At 47.3% G+C, this 20965-nt stretch overlaps 2 protein-coding genes across 4 annotated transcripts; one reads left to right on the forward strand and one right to left on the reverse strand.

The window, feature by feature from the left end:
* Positions 1 to 5820: 5820 nt before the first annotated feature.
* On the reverse strand, positions 5821 to 10257 carry LOC131211921 (ectonucleoside triphosphate diphosphohydrolase 5). Of its 2 annotated transcripts, none has more exons than XM_058205607.1 (4): positions 9502 to 9940; positions 8043 to 9159; positions 7818 to 7981; positions 5821 to 7761 (listed from the first exon to the last, which is right to left on the reverse strand). In XM_058205607.1, exons 1-4 carry the CDS (start codon positions 9520 to 9522, stop codon positions 7669 to 7671), a joined length of 1395 nt encoding a protein of 464 aa, XP_058061590.1. In that variant the 5' UTR covers positions 9523 to 9940; the 3' UTR covers positions 5821 to 7668. The 2 variants fall into 2 exon arrangements, with proteins under 2 accessions (XP_058061590.1, XP_058061589.1); XM_058205606.1 differs by lacking the exon at positions 9502 to 9940 and adding an exon at positions 10099 to 10257 and having other exon boundaries at positions 5822 to 7761.
* A 653-nt stretch (positions 10258 to 10910) lies between these two features.
* On the forward strand, positions 10911 to 20146 carry LOC131211922 (ethanolamine-phosphate cytidylyltransferase). 2 transcript variants are annotated; one of them, XM_058205608.1, is made up of 7 exons: positions 10911 to 11536; positions 14627 to 14764; positions 16391 to 16503; positions 17297 to 17363; positions 17446 to 17558; positions 17820 to 18305; positions 18379 to 20146. In XM_058205608.1, exons 1-7 carry the CDS (start codon positions 11469 to 11471, stop codon positions 18522 to 18524), a joined length of 1131 nt encoding a protein of 376 aa, XP_058061591.1. In that variant the 5' UTR covers positions 10911 to 11468; the 3' UTR covers positions 18525 to 20146. The 2 variants fall into 2 exon arrangements, with proteins under 2 accessions (XP_058061591.1, XP_058061592.1); XM_058205609.1 differs by having other exon boundaries at positions 17446 to 17528.
* The last annotated feature ends 819 nt before the right edge of the window (positions 20147 to 20965 follow it).

Raw genomic sequence — 20965 nt, forward strand, 5'->3', positions numbered from 1 at the left:
GTCGATTTCTGTCTCACATTACGTAATGCGATTAAAAGTAATGAACCATCAATCAAAGGTAAACAATAGACAGTAGCTTAAAGTGAATGTAGGTAAGGCGAAAACAAACTCCAGCCATCGTCCCTTATGCAAGGCATAACAACATCCCGGTCACGAATCTCCCACAGCCGAGCGGCTCAGGCCGCGTACGCTGTAATCAAGCTTCACGAGACGAATAAATTATGTTCCCGAAACATCAACCATACGATCTGTGGTCCTGAGAAAGAACCGTCTCACCGTCGGAACGCATCGCGATCCCAGGTTGCCCGTTGTGCCCGCGACTCTAATTTCGTTGAACAACGTTCGTCGCTCCACAAAAACGCGCTTCGGAAGGACGATTTACAGTTCATTAAAACGATGTTTACCGACAGAGAGTGCTCGGCGTAAGGGCGGCGAAAGACTGCGCGCCCGTCAGACCTCCGGAGCGGACGAAAAGTGAACATCTTAATACTGCCACGCCGAAGTCGCCCTGCCGCGGAATGTGGTGCCAAATTATCTGTGCTCCTAAGAAGGAGCATCCGTTTTGCGCTTGGCGCGGTACGGTCCTTGGTCGGGGATGCAAATGAATCCCGATGAGCGTGTCAGAGATACCGACTGACGCATCGTATCAGTGCTGCGGTGAGCCGCGGCCTCTCTCTCTCTCTCTCTTTCACTACCAGGAAAAAGGCACCAGGATCGAGGAGGAAGGTTCTCGCTACTCGCCCTTCCAAGATTATCACTCGATACGGTGGCCCCCGGTGGTGGCGATGTTTTCGGTGGGCAAAGTGCGGTGCTCATCACGGTCACGATATGTTGTGGTTAGTGCTTCCGACAGCGTGCCCGACAGCCCAGCTCACTCTGTATGCTAATGATGCGTGTGGCGGCTCCCTTCAGCATGTCCGACGGACCGCAGTTAGGGAACAGCATATCAGCCCGATGATTATGGGTAAAAATTACTCTACTGCAAGCAACAGAAAGGGAACAAGAGAGAGGGGAGGCAGAGCGCGCTTGTACCAGTTCCCCCTTCTGTGCACCAAATCGTGCGGTCAATTGCCGCCGGCGATGGGAGTATGTGGCTGCGCTGATAGGAACCATTATTCCGACCGCAGCAACAACGTCGTTTAGAGGCGCCCCCTTTTAGGACTTTACCCGCAAGTTGCTTGTGGCCAACTGGTGCTGCTGCACAGGATCCCGAACCGATCGGTTTTGGTTGAGCTGGCCGTCGGCTATCATCCAAAGCTCATCCTTCGCCCAGTCTCACTACCTGGGAATCGTCGGAATTCTGACTCGGACAAACAACAATTCCTATCGTTATTAACAATTTGTTTCAACGCACCAGCACACGATAAGGTCGGTAAGCGTGGTGTTATGTAGACAAATAACAGTTTGCGGTCTCAAAAGCCGTGTCCCTCGATAGAAAACTGTTCGATTCCTGCCTGAGCAACGCAATACGCATTCCGTTTGGAACCTTCAAGCCTTACGTGAAGTGAGCATTTTATATAAAGTCACCGCAAGTGCGGAACCTTTCTTATTAGTTTTCTTTAGTAGCACAAAGAGCGTAACTCTATTTTAAGCACAAATATCAAATTTAAGGTACGCTTAAATGAAGCAACTCAACCTCATCAATGGCGCTTAAATATGAGAAACACAAAGAATAACCCACTTCGGACCGTTTCCTCCGCAGCTTCGTTCAGTCAGTCAGTCATCCGAACGCAAACGTTCTCTTTAGTTTCGATTTCACCGCCAGACCAAGACACCAGAGCCCTAGGGTGGCTCGAACGTGCTGCCACGGAGCAGCAACTTTTGGCCAACGTGCATAACGCCCCATCTCCACAAGAACCGGGGGTCGCCGGAGCTTTCGGCGTTCGCCCGGAACGTCGGAGGAACTTTTATTATTATGAGCTAAACGGTAGAAATAAGAGCGAAATTACCTGCGCAAAATGAGTTCTGATTGAATTGCGGGCTGCCTTCGTTCGCTGCAACTACTCGGCGGTGGGAAAGCGTGGCCGTGTCTGTGAGAGAGAGAGGGGAGAGATGGGGCCAACACGGGGCCCACAACATACACAGCATCTTCTACGAGGGGAGGACACGCCGGCTTCATCACGGGTGCCTTTGTGGCACCGGAAGCGGTGGGCCGCTTCGCGCGAAGCGCTGGCGTCGGATGTCATAATGGGAAGGATGATTGAAAATTATTTCCGCTTGTTTGCTCCGGCGCGACAGGAACCGCGACATAATTGCGACAAGATGAGTACATTAGTGCTGCCATTGTCGTGCCGGGTGCCGTGGACCGAGAATGGGAAAATTCCGGCCGGAGCCCGGGTACGGCGAAAAGTGTCTTGTTTTTGTTTCTGGGGCCACGCTGGGTGCCGCCACCGCGGTGGTTGCATAAATTATTGGAAGGTTTTCGTCCGTGTTTTCTTCGGCGCTTATGAATTCGTAATCATAATCGGTGCAGATGGTGGTGTTGCCGTCTCGGAGCCCGGGATTAGTTTCTCAGCCGCGTGCTGGGAACCGAAGATATTCGGAAGCTTTGGGCCAGCAGATTCGAAATGGGCAAAAACAAACGGACGGTAGGAGCGCCGTGGGAGAAAACATAATTTCCAACGCAACACGCATTCCAGTTGCCTAATGGAAATGTGTATCGACAATGTGGCCGCTTCGTAATTGAAATGTGTACACGCGCTTGCTTTTTAAACCAGCTCAAAACCACCGTGAACCACAAATAGTAAAACCGGTAAAATTATTAAACATTAAATGTGTAGTTACATGTTAGATTATTATAATAAACTAATCGATAGACGAACTCAACGAGTAAAATAATAAATCATCAACATCAAGTTCAGAGGGACTTCAGCACGTTGTTCGGAACCGCCGGCTTTTGCCCTGTTTTCCACAGTAAGCTTTTGAGCACACTTCGAGTCTGTTGAATGGAAAAAAGGAACTCAACTAAGCGGCAAAAAAGACCAGATTTCCGTTTATCATTTGCTACGTTTGCCGGCACAGCATTAGCCAGCGAGCAAAACGTTAATCAGACGTTGAATGATACATCCAATTGCAATGCCGACGTACACCTTGCCGGCAACCTCCAGGCAAGGGCGGCCCGGCGGGTGCACCACTTTGGAGAGAAAATGGATAAATCAATTCGTGCAAAAGCTGCCGCCGGAAGCGACGATAAGAAGCGCAAAACATAAACGCAACGCAAGGAAGCACCGAGGACGAAAGCCCCGTCGGTTCAGTTCCGGGGCCCGGGACAGTTACAGCGTGGTTCGATTGTGGTGCAATACGGACAAAAAAAAACTGGGCTCTCACCGGGACCGCCTGTACGATTTTCCACGCTTTTTTCCGGCGCCTTTCGGTTGCGCCATTCGCTCGATTCGTTTGCGTTTGATGATTGCCTTGTCGGTAGGTGGGACTGACGGCAAGGGGAAACACATTTTAACTAAAGTTTCACAGAAAAACTCTTGTAGCAGGAGAAAAAAAAACCACCAGGGAGCACGAAATGGAATAAAATCAATAGGAAGCTATAAATTAAATTAAACAGACACGGACAGCGTCGAGCGGAAACGGGAAAATGTGCTTCACGAGCGGCATAACTGGGGCCGTTGGCCGTGTTTGTACGAGTGCCCTGCGTGTGTGCTGCTCTATTGGTTTATGTTTCCTTGCCCGTTCCATACAAAAGGTGTCGGTTAGTCCCTGCGCAACACTTTGCATGAATGGCCATTTCCTTTATGGCATTGAAAAACCGGAAACGCGTCACTCTCACCCAAGCTTATTGCACTTCAACGCCAGCGAAGCGAAACTGGTCTCCGACCAGAAAGGGGGAATTCGGTAAACTTTTCATCCTTTTTGAAGCACCGTTTGGTGCTTTACTTCAGTGTAGCAAGAACGGAGAACACGAAACATAAGAAACCGGTGGCCGCTGTTGCTTGTTTTAATGTTATCTTACAAAGTGTCAACCGCAAACCGAGTTCCGTGAGTATTCCACTCTTTGCGTTCCTGTTTTTAGTTACCGTAGTTTCGTCTTGAAGGATGTTCCACAGTAAAACATTCGAGCATTCGCTTCCGCCCTATCTCGCGCCCTTTCGAGAACCCACTTCAAGTTTCACACTATCGCCTGGACAGGGGGAGCCCTTAACAGTCCCGTTCTGGTCCGGCGAACCGAAACCACTAATAATGGAGTGTTTAGCTTGTTGTTCGGGAGATGTTATTTTATGCTTGGTTTGTTTGTAATTTTCATTTCACCACCCGGATGCGGGCCTCTCCCTGGTCCTGTATTCTGTGTTTGAGTGTGAAATTTTTTTTTGCCGGACCGTTTTATTTCATTTCAGTGCTCTCGTGTTTCCCTATTTTCGTCAGCCTTCAAACCATCACTAAACACAGCCCTCAGCGCAGGGGCATCGAATGCCCTTGTTGGCCTTTATTACTATGTTCATGTTGCGGACGTCCGTTTGTTTTTCCATCGGAGCTCTTGTTTTGTGTTCCAAAAATGGTTGTCGCCATTTTTCCGGCGGTCTCTTGTTCGCCGACAAGAGAGTTTGGTGTCAGCAAATATTGTAATTTGTTTCTGTTGAAACCATGGCTGTGATGAACTCTCGATGAAATATTAAAATGTTCGCCAGGGGACGGTTGTGTTTGATTTTCAATTTGAACAAATAAAGAACCGTAAACTAACCCCAGGAACCGAATAAAAACGAATCCTGAAACCCTTTGTGTAGTCTGTATCATTCAGCTTGTGTCTCAAAACTACATTATTATCGCTGAACGATAACTAAGACCTGGTCCGGAAAACCAATGTCGAACTTAGTCCAAGGAACGCCGATTCTTGCGGCCGCGGCCGTAGGGGGCAAAAACGGATCTGGAACAAGTAAAAAAATCCAAAGGTTTTTGGATCCCACAGTCGCCAGCTGCATTGCTGCTGCAACTCCGTTCCGCGGTGATGGAGACACGGGACAGCAACGAACGATGAAATAGTGCAGAAAAATAGGGCTTCTTGGCTTGCGTCGTCCTTCAGCTCGCAATGATCCGCCGAGCACAAGGCTCCAAGCCTCGATGGATCAGCAAATTGGTCTCCAACGGCACGAATTGAACGAAAGATCGTAATTTCAGGAGACCACGGAAACGGACACGTCTGTTGCCGGCCTGTTCCTCGTTACCATTGTCAGCCGATTCGACCCAAAGCGACCAAAAAGCTAAAGAAGCGTGGACTGGACAATGGCGGGCACAGTGGAAGAAGCTCAAAAGTCGATTCCTATTCGATTTCCTATTGCTTCGCCAGCAACGCAACGGCAAGCTGCTACAGTGTGCACGATGCCGCTGAAAATTGGAATTTAATGCAACGTTAGACACGAAACTACACCCGGTTCCCGCTTGTCACATCGTGGAGGTGTGCTTTATCCAATTTCATTCGTTTTTTCTCCTGCACCTTGCTCACGGGTTTGCTGCACAGAGTCCTCTTTTCTTGTCCTCGGTCCGAGTCCTGCACCGTACGAATTATAGCGCAACTTATGTAATCACATTACTCACGGTCCTATGATTCATTTCATTGAAACCGACCAAGGCATCCGGAGGAATGTCTTGGTAGGTTTCAAAAGTGGAATGAAATGAAAAAAACGGAGGAAAACTACGCTTCACAATACAAGACGTATTAAAGCACTACAAGCGCCTCAAATGAAACGTTGTATTTGAAAGAATGTGTCCAAAACAATAAGGGAATGAAGAATCCATAAGGTTGGCAAAATACACGACGAACTGAAGCACAATTCTATCCCAGCAACCTTTGAACTACATACCATGCGAATGTGCAGAAAATGACTTATACACAATTTCGTCAGATTTGTCGGAAAATTTCTCTTTATATCACACGGATCTCACCACCACAAACATTTGTCTCACTCGCAGTGAGTCTCGTCGTACTGATGAAACGTTAACGGTACTACTTTTCCTAACTCCTTCACTTCACTACTCTGCTACTTAGTATGCTGTCACGCGAAGGCGGTACGTGCTCACGCCTACTAAGAACTACGCCTAGAATCGACATAAACTGACATAAACGCACGTTTGCCATCTAGTATGTTCGTTATCATCTAAAGTGAACTCTTGTGCATATAAAAGGGCATAGCAAGGTGCTGATGATGATACGCACACAAATATACGCGGAAACGATTTGGGTGCTAAATCCTTGATTGTCCATCGACAATGACGGGCGGTAACGTGTTATGGTGGAAAGGGAATGTGACAGTGTGCGAACGGTGACCGCTCGCATTAGGAGCGCAATACGGCCCACAACGTAGGCTGGCTCGTTAGGGTTACTTCTCTAAGTGTATTGCCATTTTCCATTTAACAACATCAACAACAACAATAGGATGAAGGACAAAATATCATACACACGCAAACACACAGACGTGCCGCATCGGATGGAGTGTGCCAATAGATTGCCATTTTGTCAGTATTGGCAAAATGCGCTACTTTGAAGGGTGGGTTTTGTGCGGAAATGGGATCGGTGCAATAAAGGTATCTAGCCAGTGTAACACATTAACATTCAGTTTCTACGATAGCCTCACGGTGGGAGGTTACTTCCTTTACCTTCATGCTTAACTATCGCTCATCGAAGTTGCCATTGATCTACACATCTACCTGTCCCTCCTTCTCGGAGCAAGAAGCACGGCTCGGTGCTAATTGCGATCTATTTGCTACGAATTATCTAAAATGATATACTGACTGACGTTTTATTGCTGAGGTTTTGAAACGTTTCTCTCGTCTTTCCTTCTACTCGATCGCCTGATCGTACTGATATCGTTGCGTTTTCTTCATGTCACGTAAACAAGGCACATTTTGGATATTAGATTATTACAAAAAGATTTGCAAAGACTTTCCACTAGTTTCTGTTCGTTAGTATTCCGTTAAAATTCCATTCCACTCTCGAAAGTAATGGAAAAAGCTGCTGCGGCCGGGCGTGCCAGAACCGGAGCGTATGTCTTTTGGCAGCATAAAAACACACCAGAAACAAAGGCATCGTGTTTTAAACAGTGCACGCACTTTATGGCGCACGTTTTCGCTGGTAAAATTTCGTTCGGTTGGTAGATTGATTCGCGTGTTGTGTATAAAATAGTTTCACAGTGCGTGGCTGAACACTTTCCTTGAAATAAAGTGCCTTTGTATAACAATCGGATTCCTTCGTCTTCGTCACCTCAACCTGCTTAGTGTAAAGTTCATTTCGTCCATCGAATAAAAATTTCCCACTTCAGCTCTTCTTCCGCTCGCTTCCATTGAATCCGTGACGTGGATCTGTAGTCGCATAAAATAGTTAAGTTGATGATTGTAAAAAGTTGCAATCCTGCGTGTGTATATCAGATGTAAAAATAATATCTCTCTCTGCTCTGTACTTTCTTTCCTTCCGAGGAGCTATCGTTTCGTTGATGCACTGCGTTCTATCCGTTGGTGGGCGATAGTTATCTGATTGTGTTATCGTGTCGGATGCTCGATCACTCGTTATGCCATTAGCTAGACAGTTAATTAAGCACAGAAAAGCAATCTCTTTTCTGCCGTCCAATGATCGTACGTCCTGCTTCTGGGCGTGTGTTCACTCTTTCTTCACCGTAACTGCAGGATGAAAATGCAGCGTGATATCAAGGGCACGTCGTGTTGCCTTCCCTATTTTTTGTTAGCGCTTTCTCGGCTTGTCAGTATATTATATGCGCATCCCAGCGCCCACGATATTTCGTGTCCATCGATCTTTTTGTACAGCTGAAAAGGTAATTGCAGTTTTAGGGCAAATTTTTCGAGAAACAATCTTTACGAACCTTGAGCGGTGTTTTTGCCTTCAATCCGTAGCCTTCCTCAAGCAGCGTAGAGATGAAGACGAGATCGACACACATAAACGGTTGATCCGTGTTCGCCTCGGCGCACACTTCTCTCGATTTGCTGACAAACTCGCCGACCGTCGTTTCACCACCTTGCATGGGGTCTGAAAAGAAACATGAAATGATTACCCACCGGTCACCCGATTGAACGCAGTGCATGCTTACCAACGAGCCCCGTTTCGATCGCACGATCAAAGAAGTAACTGAAGGCCGAAATTTCGTGCTGCTTCAGCGTGACCGGTTTGGGTTTCAGTGTCGGCAACAGTTTCTCTCTAACGATGGCCGCACACTGCTCGTAATCGACTACCGGGTTTTCGGCCGTTGCCCTCGGGTTCTCCTTGCCGCTCACATAGTACTGACCGGTTCCGTAGCGGAACAGCTTGTTCTTGATGATCGGATTAACACATTCGCTTGCCAGCTTCGTCTCATTCTCGGCCACCCGATGCGTAAATACGGCGTGCCGTATCGCGTGCAGTCCGGCGCCGAGGTAGCTGTTTGTGAACACCTCAACGTACGAGTCGAGCGTTGGAACTCGGTGCATAAATGCGGCGTACAGTGGCGTCTGCGAAACGTCCTTCGGTGCAAAAGTGACCTGCGTACTGCCGCCTCCCAAATCGAGTGCCGCTACCGTGCTGCGACTGTTCAGCTTGCCCAGCAGGAAGTTCACGGTGAACCATGAAAAGATACCCTCGTCCGTACCGTCCATGATTTCCACCGCCTGGCCGTCCACCTGGAACCCGGACGTGCGGAACAGTTCCCGGCAGGCAGCAAGCAGAGCTTCCGCCTGTTCGGGCTTCAGCAATCGCAACCCGGCCGTCGCCTTCAGGACGAGCGGAGTTTGAGATAGTTTTTCAGAAGGCACTACTCCTTTGGCGGCATCAAGCAGCTTTCCGATGCTGGCGGCCCCATCGAGCGGCCTTTCGGCAAACGCTGATAGGCCCGGTTTGGATTGCTGAAACAGCTCGTAGTCGAGGACGAGCCGCCCATCGAGGTAACCATGGTGGAACTCGAACGCCAACACGCGGCTCCCCGTCGAGCCGGCATCAATTACGACGGCGTAGATTTTCTCGTGGTACCCAAGCCGGCCGGCAATGCCATCGATGATCGGATGGAACGAATCTGTGTAGGCACCGAGCAGGAAGATCAGCAGCGAGGCACTGACCACGAGGCAGATAAACGAAAAACGGAGGTTGCTGCCGGCCGACTTGGCTCCGCCGGAACCACCTTTTCGGCGTGCTCCCGCCGGCGGTTGTGTTCGCTCGGAGGAATCTTGCTGCTGCAACTGGGGAATAAGAACAGCAAAGCATTAGACACGAACCGTAAGAAGTGGAGTTTGGTTCGAGGCCTTGGGCAAAATAAAAGAGAATCGATTGTAGGCAGCCGGCGCTTAAAGTCAACAGAAACTGGCAACTCATTCAATTGACGAAGTTGCCTAATCATCATCCCGCTCCTCCGTCGTCGCCGTCGCATCCATCGTCGTCATTATCGCTATCTGCGAGGCACTCGCGAAGAAGATTGCCAAGCGACGCGGATGTGTGTGTTTTATGCAGCCCTGTAGTGTAAAACCTGCAGTTGTGGCACGGATGGTACGGTTTTTTTCGGAACAATTGAAACCAATAATTACCAGCTCATAATCGTAACCCATTGTCGGCCGGAACGATGGATCGTTGTCTTATCAAAAATTCAACAGAAATGCAAACGGCTCTCCGGTAGTGGAAAGCATCGTTCGTTGAGGCGGCTACCGGTGGTCGCCGGGAAATAGATTCTCGCTTTAGGCTATCGCACGCTCCAAACTGGCCTCCCGAAGGTCATTCAGCCTGTTGCGGATTACGGAGAGGGCACTTCGCCAACGCTCGAGATATGTACGTGTGTATGCGTTGTTGCGTTGACGAGGCAAGACGGAAGTGCGGCCGTACCGCTAACGGTGCTAAAATAAACTATCTGTCTGACGCAACTGCCTGAATGTTTGCACTCGACCGCGACGGACGAAACCGGGCACGAAAACGGAAAATAACTTTCGCTCCTTTGCTGCTTTTCACGAAGCGACCCACCACCACGCAACACTGGCGCGCCCGCGGAAAAGCGCAACAACCTTTTTGACACTTCTCTCGCTGGGCTTCTGCGCGGTCTTGCGAAAGGAAACCTTGATGACAAATCGAACCTTTCGCCCAACAAGAAGAATACGATTGAATGGTTTCACTGTCACCGGCACAGTACTTACCTTCCGGTTGCGCAGATTTTGGTTCGAAGAAGGCATGGCCGCGTGTGGAAATGTGCTGGGATAGTGTCGCAAGGCTGGCTGGGAGAGCAATCAGCCGTACAGCAAACTCGGAATGTGCCAAATCAGTTCCCACCGCGACCGGCAAGAAGAACAACTTAAAACCTACCGCGAACAGAAGCAAAACAAAACTGCCTGCCGCCCCGTGCTGCTGGTCTAATGCTGGTATAATGGTCTAATGCTGGTGGCGCTGTTTGTTCCGCATTACGCCACCGGTTACCGCAAACCGCTGTACGAATGGCGGGTTTTAAAACAACGGTTTTTGAATGCCGGATTTTTTCATTGAAACTACTGTTCCATGTTTGCTAAGTTGAATGTCTGAATATTGTGGAAAATAGAAGTTCCGCCCAGACAGTATTGCCAAATGTGCTGTGCTGCAAATGCACCAAAGTTGTATTCGACTCACTCCGTACCAGTGAACTGGTCTAAATTATGACAGCTCTCTTGCGCTGGTCTAACTATGACTGGAACAAAAGTTTGAACGATTTTAAATAGTGATTTCGAACAATTTTCGGTATTCAGTGTTGCCTCAGTTTTCGTAGTTATTCCAACCAATCAAGTTATTTAAAATTTACGTTCAAATGTTGTGCTTTTTATTCAATCTATTAAATCTCATGAAAAGTAACGGATTATCTCCATCTCTTGTGAGAAAAATCAGAGTGAGAATGCGAATAAAAGAGTGAGTAAAATTGTCAGTCTGCGAGTGAGTAAAGTTGTCAAGCAATCTCAGTACACATTGGAAGCGATGGGAAAAGGGCATAAAAGTTTCCACTTCGCACCAATCGCCAAAGCAGTTTCTGTTAGACGGGGCGTGAGAAAGAGGTGTCTGTCGAGTTTAAGGGTGGTTCGCATAAAGGCAGGAATCCAGATCGTACCAACTTAAAAAGCGTCCAGCGCCATACGCGGCATCATTATCAATCCCGATTGCCCCGAAAGGTCCTTAGCCGCCACGTCGTTTGCCACTTCCGAGTGCGTCGATTGTGCCATTTAAACGGATTTCTGTGAATCTCCCTGGCCTCGGCGGACGGGACCGAGACCGTCCTTATCACGGTCGACGCTTGGTCGAGATTAATTATAAAAGCACTGGCCAGACGGCCGGCCGGAATCATTCGTTTGCTGCGTCCGCTCAGAGTCACCAGCCGCTCGAACCAACCCTTGAGCGGTGCCGAAACCTTGAAACCCGTTGTCCTTGTGATCTGTGTGTGCGTGTAAGTGCGCTCTTCCCGGTTCTGGTTCTTGGGGCAATACCCGGTTCATCCTACTTGCTGCCGGAGGAAGTTGCAACGGTTGGTGCGGAATCCACAGTGAAAAGTATGGAGAAAAGTGGTGAAAATGGCCATGAATCCCCCGAGAAGGAGGTTCGCGTTTGGTGCGACGGATGGTAAGTGGTTTGCCGTGCCTAATTCATCAATTACCTTCCCATCTTGCTCCCTATCACGTGAGCGAGGATTTTCTGGCTTCGCTCGCTGATGCAATGTTTTCTGCGTTACGATGGGGTGTTAGTTAGGCCAATGGAAAAACGTCCAAAGCGTATAATAGGTATTGCTCGCCCCGTGACCTTAAAGTGGCATAACTGCTGACCACGGACCATGGTGGGGTTCCCGAAATAGAACGATTGCTCACCACTTCGAGTGCAGCTTGAGAAAAGGGCAGGCAATCCTCTTGCGTGACGCTCCCGACGAGATTGTTCGCATGTTCCGTTAGTCAACTTTTTCATACAGAAAAAGGAAATAGGAAGCGACTTTCCGGCGGCTCTACTGCATGCACCGTTACCTTTCGCGCAGGGGTAAGAATTTCGTTGCAATCGGAAAAATTCTCGATCCCGTATGCAGCTGAACCAACTTTCTCCAGCGAACACGCTGATGAAACTTAACGTCGTAGGGTGCTTCGACGCTGCGAAAAGGTGCCGACTACAAAGCAGTTTTGTGGAGTAGTAAAAATTATATCATGCTAGTTGAGTAGGCCTTTCTTGAGTGTCTTGCAATCCGACCGTTGTGGAAATTGCTGTAGCGGTGGTGTACAAACCCTTGGACCACACCTTGTGAAAGTTCTGTCCTGTATTTTTAAGGGCCAGATTCGTAACTCTAGGTGAATGAACCGATGGGGTGACAGTACCCTGCACGGTTGGCCGGCACCTCACAGCACCAATTTCGGTCATGCGCTTTCAAGGGCCCACTAGAACAGCGTGGTGTCAATGGAGCAACACGCGTGTTCTATGCGTAAGCGCGCGCCGTGAGCAAATCAAAACACAACACGCGCGATCGCATGATTCAGGCTCGCCTATCAGGGACGAGCTCTCGCGCGAACGTGGCGCAAGAGCGAGAGGCACGCTGCGGTCGGCATGGGAGAAAGTGAGATCGACGCGGGACCGAGAAAAAAACGGTTAAAAAACATCAAGTGCGCAAGACGACGCCGTTGAAAGCGGAGAAATAGAGAAAAGCGCTCATGATGCGAGCGAGAAGTTTACACCCGCCTTAGCGTCTTTTCGCTGCAGTGTCCGCTTCCGCCTTATGCTGCCTCTGATTACTCGACCACCCGGTCAGCGGTTTAACCCGGTAGACTAGAGCATATGTTTTGGCCCCGTATACGAGGCGAACGAAAAAACGGAAAGGTAAAAACAGGTTTACGCGAAGTCGTTGGACCGCGAAGTAAGTTTTTTACGCCAGTGGTATTCGACTTTGTGCGGTACTGCTCGGTTGCCCGATCGGTACCAGACTTTTAAAACGGATAAAGAAACAAAACAGAATGTAGAAAAACTGCATTGCGCGTTCCTTGGTTGCTCCATACCAGGAACCGGTAGAAGCGACTAACCGTATTTACTGCCCTTGAATGCGGCAAAACGGCCCCAACAAAATCAAAGGCCCGGTGTGCCAGGCTACGCTGGAGATGCTCCCTGGCGCGCTGCTAGGCAAGGATAAAACCGGTGCGGAAGAGCTCTAGGTCAAGGTCGGCGTTCGTCGTGTTGGTGTGGAAGGTATCGTTGTCCTCGTTTGTGTGTTTCTGTGTGTGGTCAGCTCCGGCTCCGAATGGGATCGGGTAACGGATGGTTAATCGCTGATGCATTTCAAGTTGCCCATGGCAACCCTTCGAGCATTTGGTGCATTTCAGATTACTATGTTGCTAGTAGGGATGGGTTGCATATGCGTTTCAGATGTGCCTTCTGACCAGATGATAATATCCTTGCTAAATTGTGATTGTGGATTACACACAATTGAAGTATTTTGAATTTCATTTCCTAAACCACACGTAATAATTATGTCGTTAGCAGAGATTGTTTGGAATACGTTGGTAATTAATGTTGCCTGGATGTATTTATCTCTCGCGGTCATGAATGTTAAGTTCCGGGAACTGGTCCAGGATGATTGATAGTAGTGCTTTCCAAGCCATGAGTAGTTTAAAACTGTGTATTCATTATTTTCCTCTTACTAAAGCCTGCTTCGTGCTGGAGGCAAAGCTGAATCCATTGTTGGAATAAAACAACTAGGATGTGTTTCTCACTCGACCTTTACAGTCGCAACAAGGAACTTGCTAATTGGCCATTGCATCAACCACACGTTTCTTACCCTTTAGATCGTACATGGCGTAGTCGAATGAAACATGTGTCAGGGTGTCTCGTGTCGTGCAACGCAATTGCTTTCCGGTTGCTGCGTAGAGTATTCTCGGACACTTATGAATGTGAGCGTTTGATAAGATAGAACAGCCGCAGGTTTTGGCTATGTTGGTACAAAAGGGTTTCTCAGTAAATGATGTGAATCGACGATGTCGTCAGTGAGTCATTACACTCGAAAGACAGTAGCTTCTAAAAAGTGTGTGAGATGGTTAATCTCTTATAGTGGCCAATCAATCCATTTCTTTTATGTTATGAAAGTCATGATTAGTCTTTCATTCGAATCACTGTCCGAACTAGGTCTAATCATACGAGTGACATGTATGATAAAACAAACATCGATTAATCCTTAAACAAGGTTAGAAAGAAATCATTAAAAGAAACCTTTATGTTCACTGTTCGCTAAGTTATGCCTTTGAAGATAGTTTTAAATATGCGTATAATTATACGTAGTGATCGTATGCCACATGCAGATCAGACATCAGTTTCTCTAGCCTTAAACTATCTTACCGCTTCCAATTAGCTTACAAAGACACTCATTGTGAAACGCCCTCAATCGTGTTCTGGTCGATCCTATCTAGAACTGTAAGGTTTCGTTTCGACAACGGGAGAGTGTGCATTCCAAGATAACAATAGCAACGACGACTGGTGGGTTTGCCAACGAAATTGGCACGTGCAGCAACAGAAAAAACACTAGAACTGAAGCAGGACGTGTCCATTGCCTTTTGCTGTTCTAAATTGATACAAATTAATGGCACTTTACGCTCCACAGAACTATCATCTACACGTCAACCAATGTCGTCCTTGCTTCAATTGGCGCGATTTATTGATCAAAATTCGGTTTCTTTTTCCTCTCTTTTACAGCTATGATATGGTACATTTCGGCCATGCGAATTCCCTGCGGCAGGCGAAGGCTCTCGGGCACAAGCTGATCGTCGGCATCCACAACGATGAGGATATTACAAGAAACAAAGGCCCACCAGTTTTCACACAAGAAGAACGGTACAAAAACGAGTGTTTTTCTCAAAGCATAACCTATACTCATTGCTTAATTTAGAACGTAGAGTTTGTTCAATCGAACGTCGTTGAAAATGTAGAAAAAGTTGTACTGTACATTTAACATTCGCTAGCTGATGTAATCGTGCTCATACTAACGTATTATTATTCTGTAATTTAAAGCATGTTTAGAGTTACGAAATAAGCAAGTAATAGAACTAACGAATCTCCTGACCAGTATTTCACGTCTCTCTGCTTGGTGCCATTGCTTTTGTTCGTTGTGTTTTGGTTTGGTGCTCCGTTTTTCACGACCACTCGTCACATCAGCGTTTGTTCGCGCGATTAAAGCGCGAACGGGGCGCCCTTCCGTTATCAAAAATTCCAAATCGTTCGATTGCGCAAGTGTCACGCCACAGTGTCTTAAGCACGCAAAACCACGTTCCCGTGGGATTGCCCGATTATCTGGGTGGCCGTTATTGGCGCGGGGACACACGAGTTACAATCGTAAGTTTATGGGACAACCTTCAACTTATCGACCTTATGACGCTACAAGCCAGGGGTATCCGATAATAATTGATCCCTGCCGGAAGGGCGGGCGCTGGTGAAAATAAAGGAGTTCCCCAGGTCAGCCCACTTTTGGAGCAGTCATAATCAGTGATCGAACAGTTACAACCATTCCAAAAACCGTTGCTGCGGTGCGCACATGGTCGCGATAAGCGGTCGGGCCGGAATAAACGAAGGAACAGGAACAGGTTCTCGAAAGAGGCGTCTGTGATGACGTTGCGCATCCATGTTGCCTACGGCAGCCACAAAAAATCGCCCCTTATCAGGATGGCTGCAAGCTATAAATTGAGAAGCAGAAACCTTAGGGGTCGGGTGGTGCGCTGAACTTTCTGTTCCTTCGAATTCGACGAAAGCTCACGCACCATGGTTCTGTCGACCTTTGGAGTGCAATCGGACCACCATCGACAGCCGATTGAAACCGTCCTCGTTCGCCCCACTGAGCTTCCGTTGGCACCCCAAGCCATGCACTGTTGTTGGTGGCTGATTAATGGGTAATAATCAATCGTCCCAAGTGGTTCTGCTGCTACGTAATCATTTTGCACCGACTGCGATGTTCCATTTATGTGTGTCATTTTACGGTTTGGTCTTATCCGCCCGTGACCGCACTTGCGCCAACTGTTTTACTTGTTATCAGCGACAGCACGCGATTGTGTGCGTTTGCCACACACGAGTGTGTGTTCTAACAAACAGCTACCACCAGTAGGGTCGTTGACGTATTGTAGAGGCGCGAATCGACTGCGTCTGTGGTAAACCACCGTAGGCCCCCTCCAGTTCTGGCCAGCGGATGTTGCCGATGTATCATCGCATCGTAAGCAAACAAATTTGGTCACCTGCCCGACAATGAGACACTCCCAACCAATGTAATTGAGTACACGATGACAGGCATTCGGTGCATGATAAGAAACTCCAACGTGCGTCCGGCATGTCGATCACAATGATCCCGTTTTTCTTTGCGTCATACGCCCTTTACGAAGACAGTACTTGTTGATACACATATCGCTTTGCACTATTGTGCCACCGTATCCTTGACCGTACTAAAATCTCACCTTTTCTCATTTTGAATTACAGATACAAAATGGTCCGCGGGATCAAATGGGTCGATGAAGTGGTGGAAGACGCACCATACGTTACAACGCTTGAAACCCTAGACAAATATGAATGTGATTTTTGCGTGCACGGTGGTAAGTTTCAATTCCATTACGCAAGGATATCTCCACGAAATCAGTGCCGTGCTGCCGATACACGGTTCTGGTTTTGTTGGTATCCTTCAATCATTTTCGTCAACTTAGTCTACTGGTACACGATCATTTATTGCTACTGCGATTCTGGTGTGCAAAGTGCAATAGTTATTCGACCTAAACGAGCCCGTGGACTACGAACATAAACTAGGTGGCAATGTCTCACTTCGACACCGATGGGGTTGAGCTAGATCCGGGATCACAGCTAGCAACATTCGATCGAACCCAAGCATACGCTTCGATCGCGTTGGCGTGATTGAGATGTGAGGGCGCTGTAGCCGGCAGTCCGCGAGGGAAGCACTGACCTTAAATCGACAGTATGTTTACTATTACAATTCCTCCCATGTCTTCCAATAACATCGATTAACTCGGTGAATGGGAGAAAGGCAACGCCTGATACGTCGGAATACGGGAATGTGAAAAAGCGATAGTGAATTTTCGCTGTGCGCTTCTCCATTACAATGCTTGCGTATGTCAAACTTTGTACTGAAGTGGTGTGATCGGGGTCAACGCTGATTGTCCTTAATAGGGGGTCACGTCGCTGTGCTGAATGTTTTGACTGAGCATGGCGAGGAAGCTGTTGTGTGAGTTGATAGCGTACTTTGAAAATTGTATAAAACGTTCAAGGGACACTGAAACTACCGATACGGGTTAACTTCGACTTCGGCCGTTTGCCGAAGAGGCCATAGAGTTTATTCAACCTGGAAGTCTAATGTTTTCTTCTCTACATTTCCAGACGACATCACCCTGACGGCGGATGGAGTCGACACATACCATTTGGTGAAGAAGGCATTACGTTACAAGTAGGTGTGACGCGAACGCGAAGATTCACTTGCGTGGTACTTGTATCATACAATCATTAACAAACTTTTGCTTCATTCACAGGGAAGTCTCGCGAACGGCAGGGGTCTCTACGACGGATCTGGTGGGGCGCATGCTGTTACTGACAAAAAATCACTTCAAACAAGGTGAAAAGGAATATGAAGTTGGCAAAGACGGTAAATATTCATCTCCATTCAATGGGTCACAGTTCCTACGCGTGTGTTTGTACCTTTTCAAGCTATCATAGCCCTAATGCTCTAGACTTTCATTCAGTCTTTTCATATCAGTAGCCCAAAGTAGAATTCCGTTGGCCTTTACTATCCACCTTTCCCAGCGCACGCTCAACTAATCCTCGCATGCTGTTCGCTTTACCTAATCTTTCCAATCACAAGTGTTCGAAGCTTTACTTAAGAAGTATAAAGATAAATGTATCTCAGGATCATCACAGCTGGGGCAAGACCACACGGCCCGCAGTCCCTGGACCGGATGCTCACAGTTTCTGCCGACAACACAAAAAATCATACAGTTCAGCGACGGCAAGTCGCCGAAACCGAACGATCGTATCGTGTACGTGGCCGGTGCGTTCGATCTGTTCCACGTCGGGCATTTGGATTTTCTGGAAAAAGCCCGCAGCTACGGTGACTATCTGATCGTCGGCCTGCACACAGATCCGGTGGTCAATCAGTACAAGGGAGGAAACTACCCAATCATGAACCTGCACGAGCGTGTCCTCAGCGTATTGGCGTGCAAGTACGTCAACGAAGTGGTCATCGGTGCGCCGTACTCGGTAACGGCTGACTTAATGGAACACTTTAACGTTGGGCTGGTGTGCCACGGTCAGACGCACATTGCGCTCGACGTCGGCAATATCGATCCGTACGCAATACCGAAGCAGATGGGAAAATTTATGCTAATCGATTCGGGTAAGACAAGGCGGAAGTTTTTTTGTTGCAATGGAACGAAATAATCATTTTCGCTTTTACCTTCGCCTGCCAGGTAACACCATAACGACGGAGGACATTGTCGATCGCATCATCCGCCATCGGATAGAGTTTGAGCAGCGGAACCAGAAGAAAGAAAAAAAAGAAATTGAAGTGTACGAAGCGCTGCAGAAGGTTAAATTGGCACAAAAGTCCGGTTGACGGGTCGGTGGAGAGTGATAAGCATGGGCGGGACATTTAGTCGGTGTTCTCGCACGTTGTTTTTGAGTTACGTGTTCAGCATCATTCCTTTTAGTGTGCGGTACGAGGGCATGTCCGTGGCACGTGTGTTTTACAAATTCGGTTTATTCGTTCTGTTTGTTTCTTGTTTACGTTAGTCATGTAGTGCTTATGATTTTACTTCTATTCCGGCATCCGGTGTGTAGCGTATTTGTTCTAGAAAACGTTTGGCCGGCCTATAGTATGAGTGCTAGGCAAAACCACAGTGCAAAATTGGTATTGAGGAAGCTAGTGGTAATCAAGAAACAAAAACCAAAACCTTAGTGTGGTGTGGCGGTTGTGTGAATCTCTAATTTTTCGTCCACCACAAACCATGCCGAGAATAAATCATGTACTTTATCATTATCTCATTAAAGAGTTCATGCTCCTTCCTTCGATTTTTACTAGTAGTGTGGTACATAATCGGCCATAACCTGATTTACATGGGAGTTTAACAATTACCTCTTCAATTTGAAAAGATCAAGCTTCTCATTACAGAAAAGATGAACCTTATTTGGAAGGAACTTAAACATGATTGGAACTCTTTCCTTCGCATAAATTTGTTTATTTCTTTCAATTGGACACACGTTGACAACTTAATTAAACACAGACAAAGCTTTGTGAGTTTAAAACACTAGTTATCGTACGTTTCGAGAGGCAAGCAATGTATTTGATTGAAGCAAACGATCCGAACAATTAACGACGATCGTCGGTGTGACCAAGTGATGGTGCTTTGAACCCGTTTAGTGTAGTTACTACTAGGGAGGATAGTAAACCAATTATTAAAACAAATTACGACGCACGGGAAGGCTAAGCAATCACCTAGTTAATACTGTCAGTCGCAACAGGAACAAGGAAACACGGCGTTGGAACGCGCGATTCCTTGCGAATGGAAGCGTGAACGGTTTGCGTTGTAAAAGCGCAGTAAAAGTCAGAAGTTTGCGTACACGTTTCAACATTCAACATCCGCAATGCAAGGGCGTGAGTTACTATAATAACAGAAAATTATACTAATGCTTGTCGCTTGTTTTCTACAATCGACGATCGCCACCGGAGGAGTAAATGCAGAGAAGTGTCTATTGGAGGAGTGAATACAATCCAGCGCGTGTACACAATGACGCGTGGTAACAAATCTCAACTGAAAGTCAAAATATTGCGGTCCTCACTAGACACCTCTGTATTTATTCCTCTAATCTAATTTATATACGTCGACGTTGCGGCTCTTTGCCTTCTCTCGCCAACGTTTGTGTCGTCGAGTGTGTCGAGTAAACTTTGTTCGTTGTCCGTGACCGTGGCACGAAAGGTGTGGACGTTGTGATCGCCACTACAGGTAGCAAGTTTGTTAAGCTAATGCTGATTCCCAAACGATCGGAAAGCGATTGAGTTGGGGAATGGGACGCTAAAAAGCCGGAGAAAAGCAATGCCCTTATTATGCTGGTGTCTAGGCCTGTGTGTATCGCGAAGAGGAAGTAAAGATTCGAACAATTGTATGTTACTATCGGTACTTTTTCAAACACTCCAGCATGGAAAACCAAATAAATAAAACTTCACATTTTACGCGTACATGCGAAGCAGCTTCCCGAAAGCAACATTACCAAGCGCTTGAATTGGAAAGAAACTAAAATTGATTCGATCTTAGGAAAAGCGGTTAAAACAAAATAGTCGAAAAGCGACTGTGAATCAATACTCGAACAAAGATGATAAGTCTATTAGGTTCTCAATTCCCACCCAATTCTTTGTCAATATCATTTCTCAAGCTGCATCTATTCTCTCAATAGTACAAGCGATGTATTAAACTCATTTCAAGCCTGCTCCAATGCGTGACTTCCCGTCCCAGTTGGCTGTGGAGCACTTCAAGAGTAAAATGCGCTTTAAGCCCCGACAAAAGGTTCAGAAAAGCACCACAAATAGTTTTCATTTCCCTTTTAATGGGCTTCGAAGCTAATGTACTTTTTAACGACTAGTGCTGAGAGATTCTTTGAAAACAAACGCTTTCAAAGAATTTGCCCGGTTGCGTAATCGAACGAGTGAGAGTAAAAAATAATGAAATCATTAGTGACGGGAGCATTTTTCTAGTTCCGCTGGCCGCTCTGGTCGATGTTTGCCACGATTTGCAGTGCAAATTGTGAGGGCTGCACCAAAATTTGGCGCGCCATTACACGTACGCGATGCTAGATGGCGTGCGGTACGGAAAATTGGAGTCAACGGCGCGACAACACGATTTTCTCCCCGCGATAAGATCCACCATTGTGCACCTTCCAATACGTCCACAAATAATTCGAATATGGCAACTTTCTTGCACTCTTCACGGGTTCGTTAATTATGTATGATTGAATTTTAATTTGTTCTTGTGTTACTTGTGTTTTTGGGTTTCCCGAGCATCA

The sequence above is a fragment of the Anopheles bellator genome, chromosome 2, assembly GCF_943735745.2.
Source record: "Anopheles bellator chromosome 2, idAnoBellAS_SP24_06.2, whole genome shotgun sequence".
NCBI classification, from domain to species: Eukaryota; Metazoa; Arthropoda; class Insecta; order Diptera; family Culicidae; genus Anopheles; species Anopheles bellator.

Bases quoted from the DNA above. Each gene is read 5' to 3' on its own strand.
- LOC131211921 (XM_058205606.1), bottom strand. From the start codon at position 10,134: ATGCCTTCTTCGAACCAAAATCTGCGCAACCGGAAG. The intron at 9,160-10,098 runs GTAAGTACTGTG...CTTATTCCCCAG, and splicing joins AAAATCTGCGCAACCGGAAG to TTGCAGCAGCAAGATTCCTC. The intron at 7,762-7,817 runs GTTCGTAAAGAT...TTACCTTTTCAG, and splicing joins AGGCAAAAACACCGCTCAAG to CTGTACAAAAAGATCGATGG.
- LOC131211922 (XM_058205608.1), top strand. From the start codon at position 11,469: ATGGAGAAAAGTGGTGAAAATGGCCATGAATCCCCCGAGAAGGAGGTT. The intron at 14,765-16,390 runs GTACAAAAACGA...TTTGAATTACAG, and splicing joins GTTTTCACACAAGAAGAACG to ATACAAAATGGTCCGCGGGA. The intron at 17,559-17,819 runs GTAAATATTCAT...AATGTATCTCAG, and splicing joins ATATGAAGTTGGCAAAGACG to GATCATCACAGCTGGGGCAA.